We start from the raw sequence: 26,433 nt of genomic DNA, 5'->3' as shown, positions 1-26,433 counted from the left end.
GACAACACTGCCGGTCACGTGAGCCTTTCTGTCTTGGAGATGCAAGGTGTGTCTCTGCTCTGAATCTGGATTGGCATAGCTCTATGGGACTCCCTGGGACAGGGCTCCTCCAGGGGACCCAGCGTGCTCTTGGCATCAGAGGCAGGCTGACATTGGGATCGGAGTTTGGTCTGGGGACACCAAAGAGGGTTTGCAGGCCAGGAGGGGTGCTCTGGGCCTGAAGGGGACTGGGGGACCACTGGGGTCAAGAGCGATGGGGTTCCCCACCTGTGTGCCCACTTCCGCCCTTCACGCTACAAGCTGTGACCAGCGTCCACATAATGACATCCACTGTACTCTGCCTTTCGTGCCTGTGACTGTAGGCTGAACTTAGGCTCTGGGTATGTGCGCCAGGCTGTGTTCTTTGTTGTCACCATCTGTGTGTTCGGCTGTGCCCCCCATCCAGCCCCGCCCTTCCCACTACCCAACACTGAAAGGCACCCAACTGGCCTGGGCCTTGCTTCTTCCAGCCAGACTGGAGCTGAGTCAGGTGTCCCAGTAGGGCCATGGCAGACATACACATAAACGTGCACACTCACACGCGTGTGCGCACACATACATGTACACACACCACACCCGGGCACACTCACACACATGCGCACGCCAGGGTAGACATACATGTGTGCACCCACAACCTACGTGTGTGCATGCCCCACATGCACACACAACACGCAGTTGTAAACAAAAGTTAGTTTTATTTTGTTTCCTTTGCTTTGGCGGCTGTGTCTGAATTAGGGAGGGGGACGGAAGGCAGAGAAGGGGTAGATAGGAGCCAGGATCCCCATCCCCCAGAATGGCCCAAACCGGAGTCCCAGCACTCCCTGGCAACAGGCTAGAGGCCTCTTTGCAGAACCACAGTCTGTCCCAGGGGGAGGGGCCGAACCACAGAGGTACAGAAGCTCCAGAGAGTGCAGTCCCTTCCATCCACCCCAGGGCCTCAGCACAGGAGGGAACTGGGGGGGGGGGGGGGGGGGGGCTGCCCCCTCCCACAGGATGATGCGGCACTCCCCTTCTGTCCCTCCCTTCCCGTCCAGACCTCGGTTTCCCCTTCTGTACCAGAAAGACCTAGGAGTGCTCTCAGCTCTGTAGGAAACAGGAAGTGGATTGGGGATGGAGGTGGGGGGTTTGGGAGGGAACCCCATTTGCTGCTGCAGGCTGTATGGACGAACGCCGGGCCCGCCATGACACACATGGGCTGATCTGGGGAGCAGGGTGGGGGAGGAGAGGGCCAAGACCCCTCCCCCCCCCCCAACACACACAGGTGAGGCTCAGACTGCCCCCACCCCTGCAGCCACAGTCCCATAAACCCTTCCGGGTTTAGGGATCAGAGCTGGGGACCCTTCGCAGGTCCCTCCTCCTCCTTCTCCCCTGGACAGAGGGGAGACCTCAGGCAGGGAGGGGCAGTGACGCTGAGCGGGTGATGCCTTCAACCTGGCGCCCCTCCCGGGTGGCCCGGAGCAGGCGGAGGAGAAAGAGAGGGCAGGTGGTGCTCCTCGCCCTGCGCCCTGGCTTTCCCCCAGAGCCCCAGCCCCCCGCCCCAGCCGTGGCCTGCAGGGGATTGGGCCACTTCAGGGGCGGGCCGTCAGATCCACACCGTGGTCTTCCCCTCCCTGCTGCTGGCACTGCCCTTCTCTGAGCCCGCCCTGGGCTTGGCGCCCGGCCTGCCCTGGCCCGTGCCCCCCGACGTGGCGCTGCCCGACCCGGAGGCTGGGGCGCCGGACCGCTGGGGCCCCCGGGCGGCCGCGGGGAGGCCGGGGCACGGCGGGCTCTCGCGGTCCTCCAACGCGTGCCCGTCCCGCAGCGCCTGCAGCGCCAGGCTCGCCAGGTCCCGGTCGTGGGAGCGCGCGCGCTCGGCCGCGCGCACCACCAGGCTGTAGTCGGGCGGGCAAGCCAGGCCGGTGGGCGCGGCGGGCAGCACGCAGGGCGGCGGGCGCGGCGCTGGGCCGGGGGCGCCGGGCGGGGGCCGGCGGCCGCGCACCGCGTCCTGCGCACTGCCCAGGCCGAGGTGCGCCATCTCGCACAGGTTGAGCAGCAGGCAGAGGCAGCTGACCACGTACATGACCAGCAGAAAGATGGTCTTCTCGGTGGGCCGCGACACGAAGCAGTCCACCACGTGCGGGCAGGGCTGGCGGCTGCACGGGAAGAAAGGCCGCACCTCGAAGCCGTACAACAGGTACTGGCCCACCAGGAAGGCCACCTCGAAGGCAGCCCGCGCCACCAGCTGGGCCACGTACACGCGCATCAGGCCCTCGCGCTGGATGCGCCGCCGCCCGTCGTGCTGCCGGGCGGGACCCGGGGCCCCCGCCGCCTTGGCGTCTCCGCCTGCGCTCTTGGCCGCGCCCGCGTCCTCGGCCTCGGCCTCCTCGCCCAGGCCTTCGGGCGCCCCCGACTCCTCGTCCTCCTCGCCCAGGCCCCCCAGCATGGGCTCCTCCTCGCCCAGGCCGGCGGAGTCGGGCCAGCCGGGGTGGGGCGGCAGGGGCAGCGGCAGGGGCGCGCGGGTCGGACGGCGGCGGGGCGCGCGGCGGCGTTCCTCCTCGGAGGCGCGGGCCAGGCGGTGCACGGCGTACCCCAGGTACATGACGGAGGGCGTGGAGATGACGACGATCTGGAAGACCCAGAAGCGCACGTGGGACAGGGGCGCGAACGCGTCGTAGCACACGTTGTCGCAGCCCGGCTGGCGCGTGTTGCACGTGAACTTGGTCTGCTCGTCCGAGTAGATGGACTCGCCGCCCACGGCCGTGAGCACGATGCGGAAGACCACCAGCACCGTGAGCCACACTTTGCCCACGAACGTGGAGTGGTTGTGGATCTCCTCCAGCAGTCGCGTCAGGAAACTCCAGCTCATGTTGGTCATAGGGGCGGGGGGTGGGACCTGCGGAGCGGGAGCAGAGCTCAACCTCAGGGGGAGACGGACCGTCGGCCAGGAGGGGCGCACGCGGAGGGGGGGGCGTCGCGGGAGGATAGGGAGGGGGCGGACCTCGGGCGCCCGGAGCTGGGACTCTGCCTAGCCCTTCCAGGAGCGCCGTACCCACCCCCCACCCCCCCACCCCCCAGTCCTGGCCGCATCCTGGGAATGGATACTGGGAAAAGCCAGGGCCTCCGTGAGCAGAACTGGGCACCAGCCAGCCTGCAGCAGCACCAGCGCCCACGAAAGCCCAGAGCCTTATAAGCCGCGCCCCTCCCCCGGCTCTGGGGACCCCACCCACCCCAGGCCCTGAGAGCCACAGGGTCATGGGGCCAAAAGGGAAACCAAGGCCAGCCCCACTCAGGGTCAGCTCAGATCCATGGCCCTCACCGCACCCAGGCAGCGCGCAGGTCATTGGAGAGGGTCTCATGGAGTCCTGTTCCCAGCATCCCGGAGGCCTCCAGGATCTGGGCTCCTCAACTCCCTCCCCCCCGCCCCCCACTGGCCCTCATCCCCCCAGACCCACCCCCTGGAGCCCCATGGCCGCCCAGAACCATCTGTCCCCAGTCTCCCCCAGCAGTGCACCCCTCCCCCTTCCCTCCTCCACACCCTGCTTCCTCCGTCTGTACAGGGGACCCCCATACACTTCATGCCCCCCCAAGGGAACTGCTGGCCCCAGGCTGCTGCCCAGCCCTCTGGGCTGTTTTTCTCTCTAGTCCCGACACCACCCTGCCCTCTGCTGTCTCCTGGCCCAGACATCCCCTCCGGGAAGACAAGTGAGGCCAGGCATGTGTCCAGGACAGACCGGTCTGTGAGGCACACAGACACCAGGGCATCTGTGACACTTGGAGACAGCCGCGGGGCCACTCACCACGTCCCAGACCAGTGCCCCCTTGCAGATCAGCTGATCCCTGGGTGGGCCCGTGCCGGGGAAGAGAAGGCCACTGCGTTCACCTCCCTGCGCCTCCAGGAAGGGGGGAGGGGCTACAGCCTCCCACCGCCCACCCTACCTCCTTCACTACCAAGGCCAGTACCTGCTGCTGAGTAGTTTGGGGACAGGAGACCCCGGGGTGCCTAATGCTTCTGGTCTCCTCCCTCTGGAATGGGCACGGGAGGCAGCGTGGGCAGGTGTGGGATGGCGCAGCAGAGGCGGGCGGGCAGGGGCTCCGGGAAGCTCCACTTTATGCAGCTGGGGCCTCTCCCCGTGGGTGGGGGCAGGAAGAGGGGGCAGCCTGGGTTCCTGGGGAAGTGACCCTCTTTCCTCACATCTGTGCGCAGCGCCCCTCAGAGCCACACAGGCACATGCGCTTCTCAAATGCACAGCCACACATGCACTCGGACACACATGTGCATACAGCAGGGCACATGGACCCACAGACACACGTGCACGCTCGTGTGTGCACATACTTATAAGCAAATGCACAGAGGTTTGGGGCACCTGGGTGGCTGAGTCAGTAGAGCATCTCTTGATTTCCGCTCAGGTCATGATCTCACAGTTAGTGAGTTTGAGCCCTGTTCTGCCATGACAGCATGGAGCCTGCTTTGAATGCTCTCTTCTCTTCTCTTCTCTCTCTCTCTCTCTCTCTCTCTCTCTCTCTCTCTCTCTCCCTTCTGTCTCCTTCTCTCTCTGCTCCTCCCCTTCTCTCTCAAAAGAAATAAACTTAAAACCCAAATGTACAGAGGTTCACTCAGATATTTGTACAAGCACTAGGCGTGCACATTCACATCTGCACACAATTATAAACAAACACACTGGTGCACATGCACACACACTCTCGGGTACACAGACATGCACACCCAGCCCTCCGAGGCTGCCTTCTCCAACCCCCATCTAAGGCAGTGACTCTTCCCCCCCCCCACCCCCCCCACCCCCCCCCCACCGTTCGTTCTAACCTCAACTCTTCCAGTATATGTCCCTGCCCCGGACCACATCACCGGAGGCCGACACCCACAGCCCCACTCCACAAGAACCCAGGAAAGGGGTGGCAGAGGGGCCTCCACCTCTTCTCTTCCTGCCAGGAGGGTGCCCCAGAAGTGGAAAGAGGAAGAGCCCTTGGTGTGTGGTATTTAACAACCAGCTCTAGGCGTGTGGGGGAGCCTCACTGTAGGGTGTGCCAATTCCCGGGTGTATGTGTGCCCACCACGCCCATGACCGAGCAGAGGGGCCTGCATGGGGGACTCTTGGACTAGCTCTAACTCTGCACTGGGGCAGACCCTGCGGGAGGTGTGAGGAACGGCGCAATGCCCTGGGGGGCAAGCCCACAGGGTCAGAGCCCCAGAGATGAGATTTGCCCTGGAGAGAGGGCACATCAGAGCAAGCCCTCCAGACCCTCAGCTCAGGAGAGAATCGGGCCAGCAGGAGCTGGAGGGAGCAAGGCTCCTCTCCTCCATCCCCTGCGCACTGGGGGAGGCAGGCTGCTTTTGGGAGGGGGGCAGAGACTCACAGGCGGCACCCATCAGATTTAGGGTTCTCACTGCTTGGGGGTTGTAGACTGGCGGAGGGGGGTTGCTGGAATGTCCCATGTGGTCGTGGGTTAGCATGGGAGACCTGGTTGTGAACCCGTGTTAGCTGAACATGACACAGATGGCTCCCTAGAGAATGTCACCGGCACGAGTGTGGACAGGGTTTGTACACACGCGTATTCCCTTGCCTATCAACTGACAGGGTGGAGATGCGCAAACATCCATAGCAGCAAACACACGCACCACGGTCCCACTCTCCGTAAAAGACGCTGTGCTCCTGGAGAAGCGACCAGTGCCAGGTTGGGAACAAGAAAGGTGCCAGGGCACGTGCTTGGGCGGGAGAGCAAAGAGCCGATGAGTTGGGGTGCGCACGCCCACGCACGCACTGACTCGCAAAGCACGCACACACGCGCGCGCCCCATGCCCACAAGCGCGAGCCCACGCAATGACACGCGCTCACTGACGCACAAAGTATGCATGTGACCACGCCCACGCACCGATGCCCACAAACATGTACGTGCGCACGCCCACGCGCGCACTGATGCGCAAAGCACGCACACGCGTGCGCCCCGGTGCCCACAAGCGGGAGCCCACGCACCGACACGCGCACACCGACGCACAAAGCACGCACGTGAGCACGCCTGCGCGCACACTCATGCCCACAAGCACGCACATGCTCACGTACGCGCCCACACATGAGTTCACAGCCACGCACACACACGCGCACACGTACACAGTGAGGGAGCCGGAAGCACGTCGCAGGAGCGCCGTGTGTCGGAAGCTGCACCTATCTGGGTGATAGCGGAATAAGGCAGTATTACAGATTGGACTCTAGCGTCTAAACCAGACTATAAAATAAGTGTGAGTCCGTACTGATATAAACGACTAAACGAATTAAAGTGGAAGAGAAGGGAGTTCTACACAGTTTATACAACCCATGCCACACGGCTCCCCATTCCTCGGCAGGGCCCTTCCAAAGAGCCGGCACCGCAAGAAGGGACGGACAGTGGACGCTGGCCCAAGTCCCCACCCTAGTGAGAGGCCGGTTTGTAGCACACGTGTAGACGCCCTGGTGTTCCGCAGAAAGCACCCAGGTAATGGAGAGACAACAGGAAACAGTTGTAGAGGCGGCTACAGATACCTGACATCAACACAGTCAGGGGTGTGATCACAAGGGAACTGAGGGCTGGACCCGGCAGCGTGGACAAGGAGACCTGATGGCCACGAGCCACTGAGACCCTGGGGGCACGCTCAGGAGACAAATACCACCCGAGACCTTAAGGAGACCCTAAGAGATGACTAAATGTCACATGAGACCCTGCAGAAAAGTACATGCCAGGAGGGACCATGGGGTGACCCTCAAGAGACAACCAGGTGCCTGAGACCCTCAGGAGATGACCAGATATCAACCACGTGCCTGAGACCCTGGGGTGGACCTTTGGTAGATGACCACATGCCTGACACTCTGGGGGGGGGGGGCGTGGAGCTCAGGAGACAATCACATACCTCCTGAGACCCTGGGTGGGGGGACCCTCGGGAGATGACCACATGCCTGAGACCCTGGGAGAGGGCCCTTGGGAGGTAACCAGATGCCTCCTGAGACCCTGCGGGGACGCTTGGGAGTCGACCAAATACCTCCCGAGACCCGGGATGGGGACCCTTGGGAGACGACCAGATACCTCCTGAGACCCTGCGAGGACCTTTGGGAGACGACCAGATGCCTCCTAAGACCCTGGGGGGACCTTTGGGAGACTCAGGATGCCTCCTGAGACCCTGCGGGGACGCTTGGGAGATGACCACATACCTCCTGAGACCCTGGGGGGACCCTTGGGAGATGACCAGATGCTTCCTGAGACCCTGCGGGGATGCTTGGGAGATGATCACATACCTCCCGAAACCCTGGGGGGACCGTTGAGAAACAATCACATGTACCTGGGGGGGCTGGAGGAGCTGGAGGGCAAATGCTCTGGTGCCCCTGGTGGACTCCAGGGCAGAAGAAGGACACAGAGAAAGAACGTGGACTTATGTTCATGACAGGGTAGTGACAGTGGTAGTGACTCCGGTGCACCGATGAGAGGCTGTAAAATAACCACACTGCAGTACCTTCCTGCCCCATCAGTGGGAGCCCCCTTTCCCGGTGTGCCCCCCACCCCACCTCTGGCAGGTATGTCTCTGAAGGCTGCAGGCAGGGAACAGACACCTTGGCTTATGGCTTCCTAGGGCTGCAGGCCCAGGGAGGACCCTGATCCTAAGGAGGGGTGACCACCTGGGGGGTGTAGGGGTGCTGGTTTGCAGGGGCCTTTGCTCAGATTAGATGCCTCAGAGCAGGTGTGGGTGGGATCGCACTCAGCGGGATCCATCAGCAAGTGTTCAGGCTGGGTGTCAGGATCTGGGAGGGGACAGCAGTGGGGCTGGGGGAAGGGAGGACTTCCGAAGGAGGCTGGTGGGCTCTGCACTTCAAGCTCCTGTCACCCCTGGGTCTGGACAAAGGTCCCGGGAGTGGAGGGGGTGTGCAAGGGGCTGAGGGCCAGGGCCTGCCCAGCCATTTCCTTCCCATCCCTGACCCAGCTTCCTCCCAGGAGCCCCTCTCAGGGCAGGCGGGGCTTCCTCCCACTGAGGTGGGGCTGCCAGCCCCCCCGCCCCCCTAGCTGGAATGCTCAGCTGAGAATCACTGAATATGCAGTGGGACCCTTCCCTGGGGACCTTGGAGCTCCAGAGCCTAGCCCCTTCCTAAGCACGCCCAGCCCTGGGTGGCCCTTTGTTCATGTGACCACCTGCACGGCCCTGAATGCGTTAGCTCAGAGCCCAGGGCCTCACCCAGCCGTGGGACTCACCCAAGGTCTCCCCCTGTCTGCTCTGTGGTTGTTCCACAGGGTTCTGTCCTGCATGTCCCTCCCTGGGCCCCTGGACCACTGTCCTCGATGCCCCAGTCAGGTTCCACCTGGACCACCTGGCCCAGAGGAAACTGCATACCCCTAGGCTGCCCAGTCCCCAAAACCTGGGACCCTCTGCCACATTCATCTGCCCCCTGCAGCTCCCAAGGGTACCACAGCCTCCCCGTCAGTGTGGACACTGGTCAGCCCCCAGGCTCCTCTCTGTCTCCCCTCACCAGGCCCTCCCCCAGGCTCCCCACCTCTGTCTCCCCTCCCCAGCCCCTCACCCAGGTGCCTCCTGTCTCCCTTCCTTGCCATCCCCTAGGTTCCCCTCTCCCTCCCCTCTCCAGCCCCCAGAGGTGCTACCTTCATGCCCCCTCCTGTTCCTCACTCCACCTATAGGTTCCACCCCCACAGCCCACCCTTGGGGTCACAGGCCCACAGGACTGGGTCCCAGGGAGCCCTGTGCACTCAGAATGAAGCCCCCACCCTCACAGGGTCCTAGGGCCTTCCTGATGCCCTCCTATCCAACTCAGCGCTAGTCCACATGCAGATGTCCACACGTGTTCACAGGTGCATACACAAGCGTTAGCACACTCACCCACCTCACCCTCTGCTCACACACACAAGCCCCTCCTCCAGACCCACCACATGGGTGCTCAGCAGAGGCAGGATGCACTGGGGGAGCTTGGCCAGGCTGACGACAGCCCTCCTCTGCGGCCACAGTGCCTCCCCTCCCCCCTCCCCCCCCGCGCCACACTCCCCGCTCAGGACCCAGGGCCCCTCTAATTAGCTTCCCCTGCAACCCAGGAAGGGAGGGGTCCTCGCCCCACAGTCATGGTGATTCTGGGGCCACCACTGCAGAGAGGCCCGGAGAGAGCCCTGGGCGTGGGGAGCCGGCCAGGACCTCAAGGGCACCCCGCTCTGGGACCCTCCAGACCTTCCCAGGCACCACCGACAAGGGCAGGAGGCCGCGCTCCCTCTGCAGCCAGGTGGGTACCTCCACTTCCCTTCCCCCCTCTCCCCAGCTCCTGCCACCCTTCCCGGGTCCTGGACACCCCTTGCAGCCCCTCCTGTACAGACCCCATGCCCCACACCGTTGCTGCACCCACCTGCCCTCTCCGGATAAGCTTGCCACAGGCCTGGGCCACTCCTGGCCTGACATCCTGCCCAGGCCACCCGCCCTCTCCCCCATTCTCCCCTGGGCCGCCCAGACGACTCACTCACGACATCTGTGGCACACCGGGGGCCGCTCCTGGAGAACAGGGGTCTGGTCTGCCCTCGGTGACCCCTGAGGCCCCCGACGCCTAGTAGGCACCCGTGAGGACTTGTGGGAAAGAGGCCCCAGGCCAGGTCAGGAACCGTGTGCTGGGTGGACAGGTATACCCACCCGGGTGTGCCTGCCTCCCCAGCCTCCCTGAGCAGACTGAGGCCCAAGGCCCAGCCTCTGGACACACTGCAGCTGCCTGGCTGGCGTGGGCCAGTGGGACCAGCGCCCTGAGGAGCCCCAGCTGCTGGGGAATGTCCGAAGAGCACCCCTTCCCTTCCTGCTCAGCAGCTGGCCTGCACAGCCCCCAGGGCTTCAGGTTCCCCCACCACAACGGAGGGCGGGCCCTGTCGGGAGAAGCGAGCCTGGGCCCACAGACAGGGTGCCTGACGCTTTGCACCAGAGGGCCGCCCACACCTGAGCCCCTGGGCAGTGCCCTACCTTTTCCAGGCCAGGAAATGTGAGTCCCTGAGCTCTTCCACCTGCCAGCCGGCCGGACACTGGCCCTCCCAGGGCATGTGCCTGGACGAGTCGTGGGCCCGACCCAGGGCCACCTCTCACCACCAAGCACAATGCGGGGGGAGGGCCTTCAAGGGCTCCATTGTTCCCCCCAAGGCCTGGGGTCTGAATCCCCGATTGTCCCTGGGGCTGGACAGGGCCCAGAGAGGGAAGGGGCCTCCCCTACTTGCCCCCCCTTCCTCTGCACATCAGCCTGGCCCCGCCTCACCTGCCTTCAGGCCTGGGGTGGGGATGTCCAGTAGCCCTCAGATTCAGGCCAGGCCCCCACCTGCCCTTCTCTCTGCACCTGGGCTTTGGGACAGAGTCCAGCCTCCCTGTCCACTCCCTGCCACCTCAAGTCTGTGTCCATTGTCTGGGTCCCACCACAGAAGCGTGGCATAGGCACGGACAAGGGCTAGGGGACAGCAGCTCTCCTGCCAGCACAGCAAAGCCACAGCAGCCCTGACTCGAGAAGGGTGGCTTCTACAGGTGTCTTGTGAGACTCCGGGAATCTGGGAACCCCAACAGGAGCCCCCAGGGGTCCTCCCTGTGCTGGCCTTTCTGGGCCCAGCGGACCACGCACGAGGTGGAGGGGAGCCCAGCAGACCACGCACGAGGTGGAGGGGAGCCCTAGGCCCAAACAGGCCCCCAGGATGCAGGGTTCTAGCTCCCTCCTGCATCAGATCCTGGGCCACCACTGCAGCCCAGCTCAGGGACCAGGACAGGAGAGGCTCAGGCAGGAAGAGCCCCAGGTCCTACTGCCCACAGCCTCAGGGTACCTCCACCAGGCAATGCTCTCCAGCAGCCTCATCTACTCCATGAGGGCCCCACCCAGCGCCCAAGACTGACCTCCCTGACCTAGGGAGGCAGTGCACAGGGAAGCTGGGGGTGGGCCGCCCAGAGCAGCAGACGCCAGAAAGAACTGAACTGCTAGCCTCCCACACTGAGGGGGCGGCCAGGAGTCGGGGTCTGTGATGGACAGCATGGCCCGGTCCCCAACACCCTGGCTTGAAGATGGCAACCCACAGGCTCAGGGACACGGTTACACAGCAGTTTTTATTAGGACATGGGCCTGGCCCCCATAGGAGGGGGAAAGGGGAGGCCAGGGTCCCCCAGACACAGCAGTCTGAGGGGAGGAGGTGCTGGCTGATGTGAGCGGAGTCCCCAACGGGGAGGACACAACTGGCAGTCCCTCTCAGGAGTGGCTGGTCCTTTGGGCCTTCTTGATTTCCTGCCACAGGGAGAGAAGGGTATCAGGAGGGCCCAGGGGATAGGCCACATCGCCTGTCCCAGCCCCTCTCCCTGCGTGCACTACAGAGAAGTCCTGACCCTGCAGAGCCCACCTCGGACAGTGCCTCCTCCAGGGCCTGATAGGCCTTGTCCAGGTTGTCATTGATGATGATCAGGTCGAACAGGCCCTGCTCCTTGCCTGGGGAGGGGGGAAGAGGGAGGGCAGGGTCATCTCTGGTGACCAGGGACCCTGGGGGTCTCCCTGGTGGGTGAGGAGCCTGGGGGGACGGCAGGTGGCCAGTGCCCACACTCACAGCTCTCCATGTCAACACGAGCAGCAGCCAGCCGCTTGGCCAGGCTCTCCTCAGTCTCTGTGTTCCGCTGCCGCAGCCGCTGCTCCTGAGGCACAGGGGAGGGTCAGGGTGTCTGGGCGGGCCCCGCCCCCAGCCCCGCCCCCCCCACCCCAGCCCAGGCCCACCCCCCACCAGGACGTCCAGCGAGGGCGGCTGCACAAAGATGTAGATGGGCCGCAGATCGGTCTTCTTGATGTTACGCACGCCTTGCAGGTCCACGTCCAGCACGCAGATGCGGTTCATGGCCTGCACAGCCCGCACCGCTGCTTTGCTGGAGGACAGAGTGGGGAGGACAGAGGGGCGGCAAAAGCTCAGTGGGGCTTCTGGGGCTCAGCAGCCCCTCACGGCCTCAAGGAGCCTCAGCAGGGCATGGGCCTGGCCGGACATGAGTGCAGAAACCTACCAGGACCCCTGCACCTCCTCCACCTTTCTGGAAGTACACGTGTGCTGGGCCCTCTGCTGGGCTGAGGGTGGCTGTGGGAAGCGGCAGGAGGGCTCACTGCACAGCCCCAGGGCACCAGGTACCCACCCAACACAGCCCCACTGTCCTGTCCAGCTGTACCTAGAGCCTAGGATGGAGCAAAATGGGTCTCATAGGGTCTCTGGCTCACCCTTGCCAGCGGCTCACGAACAGGATGTGCACACAGGCTGACGTAGGCCTCTCAGCAGGGTGGGAAGAGCTGGCAGAGAAGTATTGGGGACTGGGGGGCACCCCCATGCCAGCCCACTACTGGGAGAGCAAGCTGAGTACAGCCTGTGGTCCTAGAAGACCCAGATTGCTGGAGTCCTCATTGAGCGCCAGTCCCTAGAGGGGCCCGCGGACCTCACCATGGCTTGGCCAGGTGGACAGAGGTGGCTGGGAGGAGGGGCCTGCAGAGCTCGACCCCTGGCTGGGCTGGGGACCTGACTCCCAACTGCCCAAACGACCCTCAGAGGTCCCGTCCAGCTGAAGGCAGAGCCCCTGGGAGGGTGTGGAGGTGCCAAGTGTGGCCCACCTGGTCCCGTACAGGTTCCCCGAGAACTCCGCGTGCTCAATGAAGTCACCAGCTGCAATGTCCCGCTGCATCATCTCCCTGGTCACAAAATAGTAATCTGCAAAGAGGGGCTATCTGAGCCTTGCCCATGGCCAGACCACCAGGGGCTTGGGCACCAAGTGTGGCCAGAACCAGCATCTCCGGTGCACCCGTCCGCCCCACACGGAGGGGCTGTTCTGGGCGCTGAGCAGAACACACACATGACACCGAGGAGAGCCTGGAAACCACTGGATTCCAAAGGAAGGCTAGAGGGAGCCTGGACACTGCTGGCCTCAGAAGGGGGGCCTGGACACTGCCAGCCTCGGGAAGGGGGGCCCTGGACACTGCCAACCTGAGCAGGGGGTCTGGACACTGCCGACCTGAACAGGGGGGCCTGGACACTGCCAGCCTGGGCAGGGGGGCCTGGACACTGCCAGCCTGGGCAGGGGGGCCTAGACACTGCCGGCCTGGGCAGGGGGGCCTGGACACTGCCGACCTGGACAGGGGATCCTGGACACTACCGGCCTGGACAGGGGAGGTTCAGGGGACTCCCCTGATCCTACTAAGACACAGAAGATACCTGCAGTATCAGAGGGACCCTGATGGTACACAACTGTGATGTCTACATCAATCAGAGGACCATGTGCGGAGTGGCATGTGTGTCAAGACTGGTGCCTTCAGGGACCTTATACAGAGATTGGGGCCCCCACCCCATCTCTTCCTGGGTGCCAGCATGCTGCCTGCCCACCCTGTGCGGGGGTCCATCTCTCAGATGAGACAGACACCAAGGGGGGAGCTCACCTTTCCCATTCTCTTCTCCAGGCCGTGGGTCCCTCGTGGTGTCTAGGAACAAACACCTATGACCAATCTGGGAACCTGGTGCCCCTACACCCATGCATGGCCTTCTCTGCAGGGCCTGGCTCAGCCCACGAGTGGGTGTGGGGGCCCCAGGTCAGGGGGTGCAGTGTGGGGCTCTGGGTGGTGTGGGGGCCCCAGGTCAGGGGGTGCAGTGTGGGGCTACCCCACGGGTGGGTCAGCAGGCGGCCTGGTCCTACCCCCAGCATCCCTGAAACCCTCCTGCCCTCTGCCCCTACAACCCAGGCCTCACGGGACACGCTGAAGCCGAAGATGCTGCCATGTGTCTGCAGGAGTCTCTTCAGCAGGGTGCTCTTCCCCGCCCCCGATGGTCCACTCAGGACGACAGGCCTTGGTCCTGACATTCCTGTGGGTGAGGGAGAGGGGATCAGCGAGGCCTGAGGAATGTACCCAGAACTGGAAGCGGGCGGGTGGCTGGTGCCCCCCCCCACCCTGTGTGAAGTCAGCCGGGGACTGGGATGGAGCTGGACTTGGAACCCAGCGCCAACCTAGTTGTGCCTCACCCGGGGCTAGCTGGTGTCACACACATCAGCCACAGATGTGTGAGTTCTCTGGCCATGCAGTCCTGGACTTTGGAGCCTGGGAGGGTCCCCATCCCTGTGTCTCCAAGCACCACACCCAAGACAGCCTCGGTCAGTAAGCAGCACCTGAGCCCTGTTCTGGAAGCTTCCAGTGGGACGTGGGAACCCAAGGGACCACAGCTTCCTCACCCCTCCAATGCTTGGGCAGGTGGACCACCCCTAGCACTTGGCTCAAGACAGGGACGGGGGGGGGAGCTCCAGATGACAGCCGCCCAGCTCTGCGCCCACCCGACCACCCCTAGCATGCCCAGCAGGACCCACCTCCTGGTGGGATGCAGACTCAGGGACCAGCCTGGGGCAGTTCCAGAAGAGCCTGCAGGGGGTGGTAATCCCTGCTCGCTCCCCACTCTCTGAGCATTAAATCCCTCCCAAGGCAGCCAGCCCCGCCCACTGAGCACAGGAAAAGGCCACTCCTCAACTCACCCACCCAGACACCTCGTGCTCAGGACACGTGAGCAGGGCCAGGTGCAGACTTGGGGGCTGGGGCGCTCCTGGTGCACAGGGGCACCCAGGGGGACTTGTGCTGGGCTGGTGCAGCTCCCTCCTCTGCCAACCCCTGCAGGGCTCCATCTGGGGGCCCCCAAGGTGGCTGGCAGACTCCCCTTGGCTGCCCTGTATCCCAGCCAGGGCGGCCTGTCCGCAGGTCCCTGGGCGGGCCCCGATCTCCTAATCCTCGATGTAGGCCAACACAGTAATCTGGCTAAAGCACCGCTATTCTGAGACCACCTCACCTTATGGACAAGCCCTGAGGAGGATGGGGGGGAAAGGGACCCTCTGCTGGAGACATAACAGGCAGGGACCTGGAAGAAGCCATCAATACGCTGATGAGCATCGCCTTCAGGTGACGCCTCTTCCAGGTGTCCTTCCCAGCAAGGATCCCACTGGACCCCCAAGTGAACTCTGGTGGTCCTGCCTTCCCGCCCACAGGCCCAGGCCCACTGCAGCTGCCCTCTCCTTGGCAGGACAGCCCTGGGTGTGTCTGGGGATGGGAGTGGAGGGAGGGGTCTGTCCATCCCACACCTGGCCCTGGCCCTCCACCTAGGTCTTCCTGGGAGCCTGTGGTGTGTTGGTGCCTTGGGAACACGAGTTCCTCTGGGCAGGGCGGGTTCCTGCCAGGGCGGGTTCCTGTTCCTGCAGGGCGGGTTCCTGTTCCTCTGGGCAGGGCGGGTTCCTCGCCAGGGGCGAGCTCCCTGGTCAGGGAGCTGAGCAGGAGGATGTCCAGATCCTGTTCACAGCAGCACATGTATGGGGAAGCTGTGGACCCATCTCGGAGTGTTCCCTCTAGGGATTCTCCACCACGGACCTCATGGGGCAGGTGCCTCTGCCCCAGGATGCCCCCTCCCCCACACACCTGCTAGCACCCTGCAGCCCCCAGCGGTAAACTCCCCGGTGGTGCCAGCCCTGCAAATGCACCAGGAGAGACACGTCTTCAGTAAGGGCCAGACCGCACACATGGAAGTGCCACACGGTCTTACTCACCACCCCACCCTCCACCCTGTCCCAGGTGTGTGTGTCCCAGAGCCCCACCCTCCAGGCCTCCTCCCCGTCGGCCCGAACTGGCCGCCATGCCATGGGCAGCAGGTGCACACTCAGGGTGGGCTGAAGGCAAGAGTGGCCTGCTTGGCTCTGAAGCAATGCCACTCCCTGTCAGCCTCCCCCGGCAGGGGCATCCTCCTGGGCCCCACCTGACCCTCAAGCCCAGGCTCCAGACCACCCTGTTGCCCTCCCTCAAGGGCTAAAACCCTGACAGTGTGGGGTGGGAACACCATCTGGCCAGCCATGGCCATGCTGCAGGGGTGGGGTCTGGCCAGCCAAGAGCACTAAGTCCTTCCTGACGTGGGGCCCACGGAACTGAGCTCCCTCACCCCAACACAGGCCACTACCTGGCCCCCATGTCCAGTGGCCATGGTGGCACAGTCCTGACAGAAGCCACCTTTGACAGGAGCACATCCAGCTGGGATGGGACTGGAGGCCCCAAGGCCCCAGCTACACTCAAGTGTGTCCTCTTGTGAAGGAGGTCGCCCAAGTGGATCTGGACCAAAAGGGCTGGTCATACCTGTCCCCAAAAAGGCTGCATGGGCAGGGCTGTGTGTGGGGTACAACCAAGCCAAGAGGCCCTGAGAAACCACATAGCTCTCAGGATACCCACAAAGTGGCTGATGTCTTCTTCCCCACTTCCTGTCCTCAGTGGGGTAGGACCAGTCCCTCCTTGAGAGGAAGCTGGGCTGTCTGACACTGTGCAGGACTCTGGCACCTGGCCAGGGCCTGGGGCATAAGAACTAGAGAGCAGGAAGGAGCCCAGGCCCTCCAAGGGGAGGGACCATCCTTCTCCTAGAGACTGGGGTCTTGTCCTTGCACTCCTAATCGTTATCAGGACCCCCCCTCCCTTCCTGCTCCTCTTTCCATCGTCTGGATCTTCTTTCTTGGCAACACAACACTCAGCAAAAAGCAGAAGCCAACTGTTCACTTCTTTAAAAAAAAAAAAAAAAGGAACATGGGCGTGGCCAAAAAAGAAACCTATGGAGAGTCTTAACCCTCAGAACTGCCAGAAACTGATACCTCTTAACTGCTGCCCCACTGGCTCCAGCCAAAGATGAAGCAGCCATACAATGTGTTCTCAGGACTGAAGAGAGCCCCACCTGGGCTGTGAGCGGGCCTGCTGTGTGCAGCTGACGTGGGAGGTTCCCACAAGGGGGCAGCACGGGGCACACTCAGCCGTGGGTGGTGAGATAGGAAAGCACATGCATCCCAGGCCCCTCCTGGGGATGAAGGCCAGGGTCCCCCCCACCCCCGGGGTCCCTCAAGACCAGCCCATGGTCCAGGATATGTAAGACTGACAGAAGAATGTCCACAAGTCCGCGCTTGGGAGGTGTGCTGCCCAGGAGCCTTGTAGGGGACTCATACAGCTACATCTTGGCCTGTGTCCTCCCTGCCCCATGGGCCCTACCCTGTGGGCCCTACCCTGTGGGCCCTACCCCACACTGGCCACTAACACCTCAGCTCCCAGCTGCCCTTCCTCCCCGTGGAACAGTGACGTGGCTTGCCTCCCTGCTCCTCCCCAAACCAGCACCCCCAATGACCTAGGCTCACTCCCTCTCCTGTTCCCAAAGTAGCGTCTAATTACACCACACGCGCAGTTTCCAGCAGCCCAGACTAAAGCGTCGGGTACTGACGGAAGCTGAGCTCCACCTAGGACGCCCATAAGCCACAAAGGTTTGCCACCAACTCCCTGCTCCGCACAGCCTCGGGGCGCTGGACCCTGGGGGCAGGCCAGGAACCCGCAGCAATCAGCAATCCCGGGGGGCGGTGGGGAGGTGCGGGAGACCTCCGAGGGGCCAGCTCCATCTGTCCAGGACCCCCCTGGGTTTGCCCTCGGAGGAGGGAGCTGAAGCACAAAGAGCCAGACTACCAGGAGTTTCCCTTCTTGAGCCCAGGGAAGACTGTGGGGGCTTTGCGTGGCGGCCACAGACGGGCCTTCAGAACCCTCTTCTCCCAGAGTCTCCGGCTGTGCTGTGCGGCCCACCTTGGGGAGGGGTGTCAGGCTGCTCCCCCTCTCTGCCCCTCCGCATGCAGCAGGGTCCACAACGGCATCCAGCGTGAGGTCCTCAGGCCGCGGGGGATTTACAAGCTGTCTGGAGCTTCACGAGCCAGGAGAATCCCCTCCTACATTTTGAGAACTAACACAGGGAACCAGCTTTTAATTCCTCTACACGAGAGCAGCAGCTACCAGAAGCACCTGCGCTGCACGGAAACGCGCGCGCGTACGCGAGAAGGGCGGCCCGTGACAGGGGCCGAGCTACATTCATGGACAAGCACACTGCCCTGCTCTGCTCGCGGGGACCGCGGCCGGCCAGCCCTGGGGCGGCCCGCAGGGGCCGCAGGGCACGACCCCGCGTGCTCAACCCCCGAGTCTCCGCGACAGAGGAGTCACCAGTGCGACGGGAGGGCTGACCGCGAACGGCCCCCGATCCAGCCCCGCGGCCTGCGCGCGCCCCGACGTTCGCCCGCCCGCTGCTCACCGTCCGAAGGGACCCGGCCCAAGGCGGCCGCCGCCAGCCCGGCCAGCGGGCGTCGCAGCATGAGAGGCCGCCTCCACCGCCCGCCTGCGGGGCTACGTCAGCGCCGCGCCGGCCCGCCTCCGTCCGCAGCGACCTACGTCACGGCGCCGAGCCGGCCCGCTGGCGCCCGCGGAGGTCGACGTCACTGAGCATCGCCGGGCCGTGTCAGTACGTAATAGTACGGCGCCGGCCTCGCCCCGCCCCTCGTACGTGTCGTCAGCGCCGCGAGACGCGACGCCTGCGCAGGACGGCGCGTTGGGTTAGCCCAGAGTGTGTGTGCTGTACCTGCGGTCGCCTTCGTTCCCCAGTGGCCGGCGGAAGCCCGGACGCTGGGAGTCGAGGTTCTCCGGTGAGCAGGGCAGGGTGGTGCCGGAAAGGCGCGGGCGTCGCGGGGTGGGAAGGGCTTTCCCCGAGGGAGGGTCCGAGCCCCGCCGCCGGCCCTCGAGGGCGACAGAGCATGGGGGGGACATCCGCTTGGATAGTTCGTTTTCCCGCGAAGTGGCTTCCTGAGGCGGTGGGAGGCCTGCAGATACCCTTGCCCATCAGGTAGGGGACCCCACAGCAGAGCTGCGCATCTCGGCCGGGAGGTCTCTCTGCCAGGGATCTGAGTGTCCGACATCCCAGACAGGGGTTGGGCTGTGAAATTCCTGGCTTGTCGTGCACGGATCTCTGCACCGACGGTTTCCTGGGGGTCAGGGCTCAGGGACAGTAGTTCCAGGTCTCCGCTCTCCTTTTATAATCCCGACATCGCGTGGTGTCGTGAGAAGTAGGTGACCTTGGGAACCAGGGAAACCCCCAAGGTGCATCCTCAGAATGGCTTCCCTGCGTCTGTAACCCACTACCGAGGGTCTGGGCCCTGCCGTAGACTTACGGACTCAGGCTTGGGAGGTAGGACCTGGGCATCCGGAGTTCAGGAACCCCACCCCCCACCCCCACCCCCACGGATGATGCTAATGGTAAGTCAGGGCTGAGAGCCTGACGGTTTACTGGGTGGGACTGGCAGAAACCCGGTGATAACTTCCCTGTTGTAGACGTCCTTAGGTCTGTGGTTTCTTCCTGGCTGGGATTTGATGGTTAGGTGGGAAACCTTGTCTTTTAAAAAACTCTCAAGGGGCGCCTGGGTGGCTCAGTCAGTTGACCATCTGAGTCTTGATTTCAGCTCAAGTCATGATCCTAGGGTTGTGGGTTTGAGCTCTGTGTCTATTCTCTCTCTGTTTAAGGTTCTCTCTCTCTCTGCTCTTTTCCCCTATCTCTCTCTGAAATAAAAACCTAACACATAAATAACTAGTTAATCAGTGTTTTTTCTTCTTGTCCAGCAGGTTGCACACCAGGCCAGCGGCTGATCCTGAGCCTCCATGTACCACAGGGGCCCCCCGGGAAGAATGGCCACCATGGGCAGTCTGCTTGGGTAAGCAGGGACTTCCAGGCCCCTAGGGACTGCTGTCATGGGGCCGCCTAGCCAGCGTGTTTATCTGAAGAGTACATACAAGTACATACAGATGATATGGTAGGTGTCGAGGGCAGAACAGAAGCGACTTGTGAGCACTTAGCAGCAAACACATGGTGGTGGTGGTGACTTTCCTATTCAGATCGCACAGCCCAGCCTGACTCTGGGTCCTTCCCACTGCTCCCACTGGAACTGTGTCCTCATCTGCCCTTCCCCTGACGTCGTGTCCTCCCTCCGATGAGAAGTATGGTGTGATCACAGTGTTGCCACAGAGCTAAAGGAGAGCAGGGTCCTAGTCGGTTCTGTGGCATCTAGGGAGAGGGATGGGGCACCGGAAGCTGCGGGTAGTGTGAAGCTAGGTAAGGGACTCCAGTGCAGCGTTCCCAAGAAAGTTCATGTTAGAAACGCTGTTACCGTGAGGGAACACCCAACATCCCTTCCAGCCCCTTCTGGAAGCCTCCCCAGTCCACCAACCCAGGGTCCTCCGAGGTGACTGTGTCCTGTCCACCATCTGCATGACTGATGGCAGGGACTGGCTTTCTGTTGCCATACTGAGTGCCCAGTGACTTAACGGCAGATGCAGTGTGGTTCTTGCCCTGAGAACAGCAGTCTTGGGGAGGAGATGTACCCTTGGCCTGAGGGCTTGCTGGGAAAGCTGGGTGTGGTAGGAGCTCCACACAAGGCAGGTGGCACTGTGTCAGGCTGTGAGGTTGCAGGACACGCGGTCAGCCTGCCTTGTGGAAGGGGCAGGCCTGAGAGCTGAAAGACACCCCCACCTGCAGAGGACGGGGTCTCCATGAGAGCCGATGTGGGGACCAGGTGGGAGGTGTGGGCTGGATGGGGCTGCTCACGCAGCGAGAGCCTTGGCAAAGTCAGGTGGGGAGCTACTGGGATTCCTGCCTGCCATGGGCGTGTGAAAGGACACTGGGCAGACAGGGCCACCTCTGGCATATAAGACATTTCAGGGAATTCTCGAACTCTGCTGTCGGTCAGGTGCCCTCATCCTCAGACCTGGGCTAGAGCCGAGTTTGCAGGAAGGGTAGACTGGAGTAGACCTTGGGGGTCGTGCAGCCCAGCAGAGTGGGGTGACTAGGGCTTCCCTTGTCCTGTCACTCGAGAACACACACCCTACTGTACGGAGGGAGGCCGAGTATCTGCCGCACTCAGAAGCCAGGTGGGCTCTGGGTGTTTCGGTCCACTTGTGCTGCCCCAGCAGCAGGCCATGGGGGCTGGGAGTGGGGAAGCTGGAAGTCTGAGCTCAGGGTTCTGTGGAGGCCTGTCTTCCTGGTTCCAAGTCCTCACAGCAGTGTTCCGGTCTCTTGCCTTATAGGGGCACCGGTCCCACTGTGAGGGCCCTTGTGACCTCCTCTCACCCTAACCACCTCTGAGAGGCCCCACTTCCAACAGCACATCATGGGAGTCGGGGCTTCAGTGTCAGAATCCGGGGGAGACACGAAGGTCCGGGCCACACCACTAGGTCTCTGTTCCCCTGGAAGTCTGGTTCCTGCCCGATGCTGGCGTCCAGTGCCTGAACTGTACAGCCAGGCCTCACCAGGAATGGTGCCTGAAGCCCACTGAGGTCTGCGCTGCCGACCTCTGCCTTCACACCTCTGAAAGCCTCGTGATCTTGCCCAGCTGCTATGACCATGCCCTGTTGTGGTGCAGGTCAACTGTGTGCACCCTTGGGAGCTGGACAGCTGGGCCCTGTGGGTACTCCAGTCCCCGCACCAGCCACTGACCCGTGCACATGCGCGTCTGTGTCTATAGCCTACTGCGGCAGCACATGCTGATGGGGGCTGCCCCTGCGTGTCGCCACCTGCACCTGTCCTCCCAGATCGCTGACAGCAACAGGGCCTCACTCACGCGCGTGCGCCGGCAAGCCTATGCGCGCCTCTACCCCGTGCTCCTGGTCAAGCAGGATGGCTCCACCATCCACATCCGCTATCGGGAGCCACGGCGAATGCTTGAGGTGGGCCTCTCTCCCCTGTACTCCCTGGGGTGTGGGTCCTGGCAGGCTTGGCCGTAGCAACTGCTCCTGCAGGAGCTGTGGCCTCGGCACCCATGGCAGCCTAATGGGTGAGGGGAGACGGGGGCCATGAGGAGAGGGAGGAGGGAGAGTGGACTTAGCTCCACACGTCAGGACCAGAGAGCAGCTCTGAGCTGTGTGTCTGACCAACATCAGTCTTGGGAAAACAACTGAGAGCTTTGAAGGCAGACAAACCTAGCGAAATGTGAAAACCTGAACCACACAGTGGAGGACAAGGTGAAGCAGAGACAGGGACAAGGCTCTGGGCCCTCTGACCGAGCCCCTCCCCACAGATGCCCGTCGATCTGGACGCCCTGTCCCCAGAGGAGAGGAGGGCCCGGTTTCGGAAACGCATGGCCCAGCTCACAGAGCAAAAGCAGCAGGAGCCAGAGCTGGGTGACGACTTTGATGTGGAGCGGTACAAGCAGTTTTGGACCAAAAAGTGACTGTGCCTGGAAGCTGGCTGGGTTGGGGACACTGTGGGCGGGGAGGGTGAGCCTTTAAACATGGTGTGTTCACAAAGCCACCTCTGCCTTGCCTATCCTTCTGGTGTGTGCGTGTCTGGCTTGGGGTCTCTGTGGCCACAGGGTCGGGTGAGAACTGCAGAGCCAGCCCTCAGGGCCTGGAGCCCCTCCCCCCTGCACTGCCTTCCAGCAGGGCACCACAGGCTCTCCTGGCGGGAGTGTGGCAGCCACAGGGGTGGAAGTGGGTGGAAGGAGCAGGGTGTCTGGGATCCCTGCTGGTGGCTGGCCCACCCTGCCCAGCACTGAGGCGCTCTCTGCCATACCCAATGCCAACAGGAGGTGCCATCGGCCCTGTTGTGGACTCACTCTGCTTGCAGCCCCGCCCGGTGCAGCTACAACAGACCAGCCTTCTGTGGTTGACTGCTACTTTTCCCTCTTGTGGTGGGTGTCACCTTGGTCAGGCTTTTGCAAGACTGAAGGCTCAAGTCCTAACCTTTCCAAGTGCAGCTGGCCCAGCCCCAGCCTCGGGCTGCCCTTGGGTGTTGACTGTGGGGCGCTGCCTGACAGATGGTGGGGAAGGTGTACCCAGCATGACTGGGGAGGGGCGCTGGCGTCTGATTGTGGCTCCCAGAGAGGGATGTAGTGCTAAGCACCCACCTTTGGACTCCTGAGTCCCCACTGGTCCACTGAGCACATTGGCCCTGAACAGGTTTACAGGGACATGCACCGCCCCTGCACCTGTGCCTGCCCTCCAGCTCCCTGCTTGTGAGATGCCCAGTGGCATTGTCTGATCCCAAGGTAGCCAGGACGTTTCTGAAGATGGCAAGGCACTTTACCTGAAGTGGGGTCACAATGATGGGTGCAGGAGATTTGTAGCCAAAAGGCAAGGGTGGGTGTTGGTGATGAGAAATTACTAAGAGGAATCACCCAGGTAGGGAGCGTTCTGGCAGATGCCACCTAATGGGATCATTGCTGAAGGCAGGCTTGGCAGCAGCCCCACATCTGCATGGGATCCTGCTGAGATACTGAGGGGGGGGGGGGGGGGGGGAGGGAGGGAGGGAGGAGGCGGGCCTGGGCAAGCTGACCAGGGGTCATGGGATCCTGCTGGTACTGAGGGCAGGGGTCTGGGCAAGCCGGACGGGAGGCCCAAGGCCTGGCTGGAGAGCTCTGGAGACCTGAGCAGTCTGGTCAAGCAGAGAACTCCATCTGCGCTACAACCTTTGAGGACCCAGGGACTTCCTATACACGGACCCCCAACTCCAGACCTCCGCAAGTACCACCCCCCCTTCCAGGCCCATTTGGGGAATTCAAACTTTGTGCTGACGGCTTCCAGTGTCCAGACCCTGGTGGCTGACCCTGCCTGGCCAACCACAGGCGGCCCCCGTGGCCCACGCGCTCCCCAGAGGAGCCTGCGGTCTCAGACCGGCGCTCTGCGCTCCCGCGCTGGAGCCCCCACGGGGCAACCCCCGGCCCAGGGGAGGCGTCGGCTCTCCGGGCCACACGTGGGGAAGCCCAGACTCCAAGACGACTTAGCGGCAGTGCACGACGCCGCAGGGGTGCCTAGGGAGTTTCCTCCGGATCCGAGCCGCTTCGAGCCGCTTCGAGCCGCCCCCTCCCGGGACTGCTGATCCAGGCGGCGAGCCTGGACCGCCAGGAGCCTAGGTGCGCGCTTGGAGACCCCCCTCCCCCATCTCCGGGGACGCCGGTCGGGGGTTCCCAGGGGCCGCCCCTCTCCCAGCGCAGCCCTGGACTCCGGCGTCAGCCGCCCAATGTGGCTCCTAATAACAGCTGTTGTGCCAGCCGTACGCTCAGGACCAGGCCCAGCGCCGTGGACCGCTCCTTCCCTAGGGCGGGGCGCAGGCGCGCTGAGCGAACGCCAGGGGAAGTGGAGCAGTGAGCCGTGCGCAAGCGCGCCAAACCTTGGCGCGGGAGGGGAAGCAGTGCGCATGCGCGCGTGGCGCTGCGGAGCCAGCGCGGGTGTGACGTTCAGGCACGCGACGCGGGAGCGGGCGCCGGCGGCGGCGGCGGCGGCGGCGGCGGCGCCGCCCGGGGCGGCGAGGCCGGGGCTTCGGGAGACAGGCCCGGGGGCGGCGGACGGCCGGGAACCATGTTCGGCTCCAGCCGGGGCGGTGTGCGCGGCGGGCAGGACCAGTTCAGCTGGGAGGACGTGAAGACCGACAAGCAGAGAGAGAACTACCTGGGTCAGCGCGGTGCCAGGCCCGGGGCTGGGGGGTGCGGGTGCGGAGGACGAGGGGGCGCAGGGAGCGCGGGAGCTGCATGGGCCGCGGGTGCGGGGAGCGACGGTGCCGCGCAGACCCCGCGGGCCGAGCCCTCGGCGCTGCATTTCCACAGGCAACTCGCTGATGGCCCCTGTGGGCCGCTGGCAGAAGGGCCGCGACCTCACCTGGTACGCCAAGGGTCGGGCGGACGGCGCGGGACTGAGCCGGGAGGAGGAGCTGGCGGCCGTGAGGCAGGCAGAGCAGGAGGCGCTCATGGCGGCGCTGTGAGTGAACCCCGCGGGGTTGGGGGAGCTCCGGGTGGGGGGCGCGGAGGGGACGGAGAAGCAGGGGTCCAGGCGAGGCCGTCCGCTCCCTGAAGCTTGCGCGCGCCACCCCCGCAGAGGTTACAAGAACGTGCGGAAGCAGCCCACTGGCCTGAGCAAGGAGGTGAGGGGATCCTCCTGGGGGGTGGGGGCGAGGCGGGGCAGGGCCGCGAGCTGCCCGCCGCAAGCACCCTCTGGCCCTCCGCGCAGGACTTTGTCGAGGTGTGTAAGCGGGAAGGAGGGGACCACGAGGAGAAGGGAGTGGACCGGCTGCTGGGCCTGGGGAGCTCCAGGTGTGTTGCGAGGGGGGTGGACTCTGCCCAAGTTGCCCAAATGGAAGTGCGACCTGATTAGGGAGGCCGAGGCGTTCTCACCAGGGGGGCTTATCACCCGCGTTCCCGCAGTGGCTCCGCAGGCCGAGTGGCGTTGTCCCGAGAAGACAAGGAGGCCGCCAAGCTGGGGCTCTCCGTGTTCACGGTAAGTGCCCATAACACCCGGGGATCCCGCGGTTCAGGGTCAGGGGCTGGCCGTCTCTGCTCATGGGGCACTCCCGTTTCCCGGCCCGGGAAACCGGAGCTGGTCCTCCCCGTTGGCATCCCGGGGCACCTCCCACGCACCCCCCCAAAGTGGCCTCCCACCGCAGCACCATCGCGTGGACAGTGGCCGGCTGGCGTCCTCTCCGGCCTCCGCCAGGAAGAAGCCTAGGTCTGAGGACGAGAAGGCGGAGCCGGGGTAAGGGCCGCCCCCCAGCTCCCAGGGAGAGGGTGGGGCTGCACATAACTCCAGGTTCTCTTAGTGGCGCGGCTGCAGGCTGCCTTTGGGTCAGTGCCCTTCCCAGCTCCTGTCCCTTCTTCCCTCCGGGGCCTGGGACCCCATTGCCTGCTGGGGTCTCTGGAGGGAGGCGCTCAGGTGGAAGGGCGAGCCCCTGCGCTCTGCTGGTGCCCTGCATAGGGGGTGTGGGGGTTGTCACCTATCGGGGCATACGTGGTGGAGCGGGGGCCAAGTGGCATTTGCCGCAAGGGACTGTCCCTCGAGTTGCCTGTACCTGCCGCTACTTAGCGGTAGGAGGGTGGTCGGTACCCAGTGCGACCCTCTCACCGCCCAGCACTGTGTGCCCTGCCCCTCCCTGCAGCCCCGAGGGCCACAGGAAAAGCAGAAAAGAGAAAAAAAAGAAGAAAAAGAAGAAGCACAAGAAAGAGAAGAAGAAAGAGAAGGCACACAGGAGCAGGGGGACTTCCCCACTGCCCCCAGCTCCTGCTGGGTAGGTGTGCCTCTGCTTTGGGGCAGCCTGGCAGGTGGGGTGGGCAGGGCAGCCTCACACCCACCCACCGGGTTTCGGTTTCCGCGGTCTCCCCAGGCCCGGGCGTCGCAGGGACTCCAGCTCCTCCTCACCCAGCTGTAAGAGGCGGCGGCGGCGTGGCCACCACAGTGACTGAAGCCAGACCTGCTGACAGTTTCCAGCCTCCAGCAGACCCCCTCCCCGCCCCCCCTGCAGGGGCCCTGGCCCCAGAGACAGCCCCTGGCAGGAGGGCAGGGGGCATAGCCTGGGGAGCCCCCGTGCGGCTTTGGGGTGGCCAAGTACAGCTACTTCTATTTTTCTTTAATTCACTCTTTGTACTAAATAAAGTTATTTTAAGGGGAAAGTATTTCACACTCAAGGGTAGGTTGTCACATGTTCCAGTAGAAAGGGGCAGGGGAGAACATGACGACGGTATCGGGTTCCAGTAAGACCAGCCAGAGACCCTGGTGGGCCTGTCCCTGGGCAGTGATGTCAGATGTACCAGGAGACCTGGGTCAC

General features: G+C 63.7%; 4 protein-coding genes across 11 annotated transcripts; 2 read left to right on the top strand and 2 right to left on the bottom strand.

Annotated features, from left to right (window-relative positions):
- Positions 1-902: 902 nt before the first annotated feature.
- GJC2 (gap junction protein gamma 2) lies at positions 903-10,997 on the bottom strand. 2 transcript variants are annotated; one of them, XM_078452227.2, is made up of 2 exons: positions 9,989-10,997; positions 903-2,911 (listed from the first exon to the last, which is right to left on the bottom strand). In XM_078452227.2, exon 2 carries the CDS (start codon positions 2,891-2,893, stop codon positions 1,622-1,624), a length of 1,272 nt encoding a protein of 423 aa, XP_078308353.2. In that variant the 5' UTR covers positions 2,894-2,911; positions 9,989-10,997; the 3' UTR covers positions 903-1,621. The 2 variants fall into 2 exon arrangements, with proteins under 2 accessions (XP_078308353.2, XP_060492502.2); XM_060636519.3 differs by lacking the exon at positions 9,989-10,997 and adding an exon at positions 3,979-4,761.
- Positions 10,998-11,082: 85 nt separating this feature from the next.
- Positions 11,083-18,248, bottom strand: GUK1 (guanylate kinase 1). 3 transcript variants are annotated; one of them, XM_060628471.2, is made up of 9 exons: positions 18,118-18,231; positions 17,622-17,775; positions 13,750-13,863; positions 13,443-13,484; positions 12,624-12,720; positions 11,761-11,899; positions 11,590-11,674; positions 11,389-11,474; positions 11,083-11,276 (listed from the first exon to the last, which is right to left on the bottom strand). In XM_060628471.2, the coding sequence occupies exons 2-9, from the start codon at positions 17,665-17,667 to the stop codon at positions 11,241-11,243; spliced, it is 645 nt and encodes a 214-aa protein (XP_060484454.1). In that variant the 5' UTR covers positions 17,668-17,775; positions 18,118-18,231; the 3' UTR covers positions 11,083-11,240. The 3 variants fall into 3 exon arrangements, with proteins under 3 accessions (XP_060484454.1, XP_060484453.1, XP_060484455.1); XM_060628470.2 differs by lacking the exon at positions 17,622-17,775 and having other exon boundaries at positions 18,118-18,248; XM_060628472.2 differs by lacking the exons at positions 17,622-17,775; positions 18,118-18,231 and adding an exon at positions 14,360-14,466.
- A 113-nt stretch (positions 18,249-18,361) lies between these two features.
- On the top strand, positions 18,362-22,151 carry MRPL55 (mitochondrial ribosomal protein L55). 4 transcript variants are annotated; one of them, XM_078452279.1, is made up of 4 exons: positions 18,362-18,505; positions 19,476-19,564; positions 21,371-21,572; positions 21,923-22,151. In XM_078452279.1, exons 2-4 carry the CDS (start codon positions 19,512-19,514, stop codon positions 22,073-22,075), a joined length of 408 nt encoding a protein of 135 aa, XP_078308405.1. In that variant the 5' UTR covers positions 18,362-18,505; positions 19,476-19,511; the 3' UTR covers positions 22,076-22,151. The 4 variants fall into 4 exon arrangements, with proteins under 4 accessions (XP_078308405.1, XP_078308399.1, XP_078308413.1 ...); XM_078452273.1 differs by having other exon boundaries at positions 19,476-19,663; XM_078452287.1 differs by having other exon boundaries at positions 19,473-19,564.
- Positions 22,152-24,102: 1,951 nt separating this feature from the next.
- Positions 24,103-26,281, top strand: CA1H1orf35 (chromosome A1 C1orf35 homolog). Of its 2 annotated transcripts, XM_060636516.3 has the most exons (8): positions 24,108-24,294; positions 24,446-24,596; positions 24,714-24,759; positions 24,846-24,928; positions 25,040-25,112; positions 25,279-25,367; positions 25,768-25,896; positions 25,993-26,281. In XM_060636516.3, the coding sequence occupies exons 1-8, from the start codon at positions 24,201-24,203 to the stop codon at positions 26,069-26,071; spliced, it is 744 nt and encodes a 247-aa protein (XP_060492499.1). In that variant the 5' UTR covers positions 24,108-24,200; the 3' UTR covers positions 26,072-26,281. The 2 variants fall into 2 exon arrangements, with proteins under 2 accessions (XP_060492500.1, XP_060492499.1); XM_060636517.3 differs by lacking the exons at positions 24,714-24,759; positions 24,846-24,928 and having other exon boundaries at positions 24,103-24,294.
- Positions 26,282-26,433: the final 152 nt, after the last annotated feature.

This window comes from Panthera onca, chromosome A1, assembly GCF_046562875.1.
Source record: "Panthera onca isolate mPanOnc1 chromosome A1, mPanOnc1 haplotype 2, whole genome shotgun sequence".
NCBI lineage: Eukaryota > Metazoa > Chordata > Mammalia > Carnivora > Felidae > Panthera > Panthera onca.
This window is presented reverse-complemented; position numbering and strand designations above follow the sequence as displayed.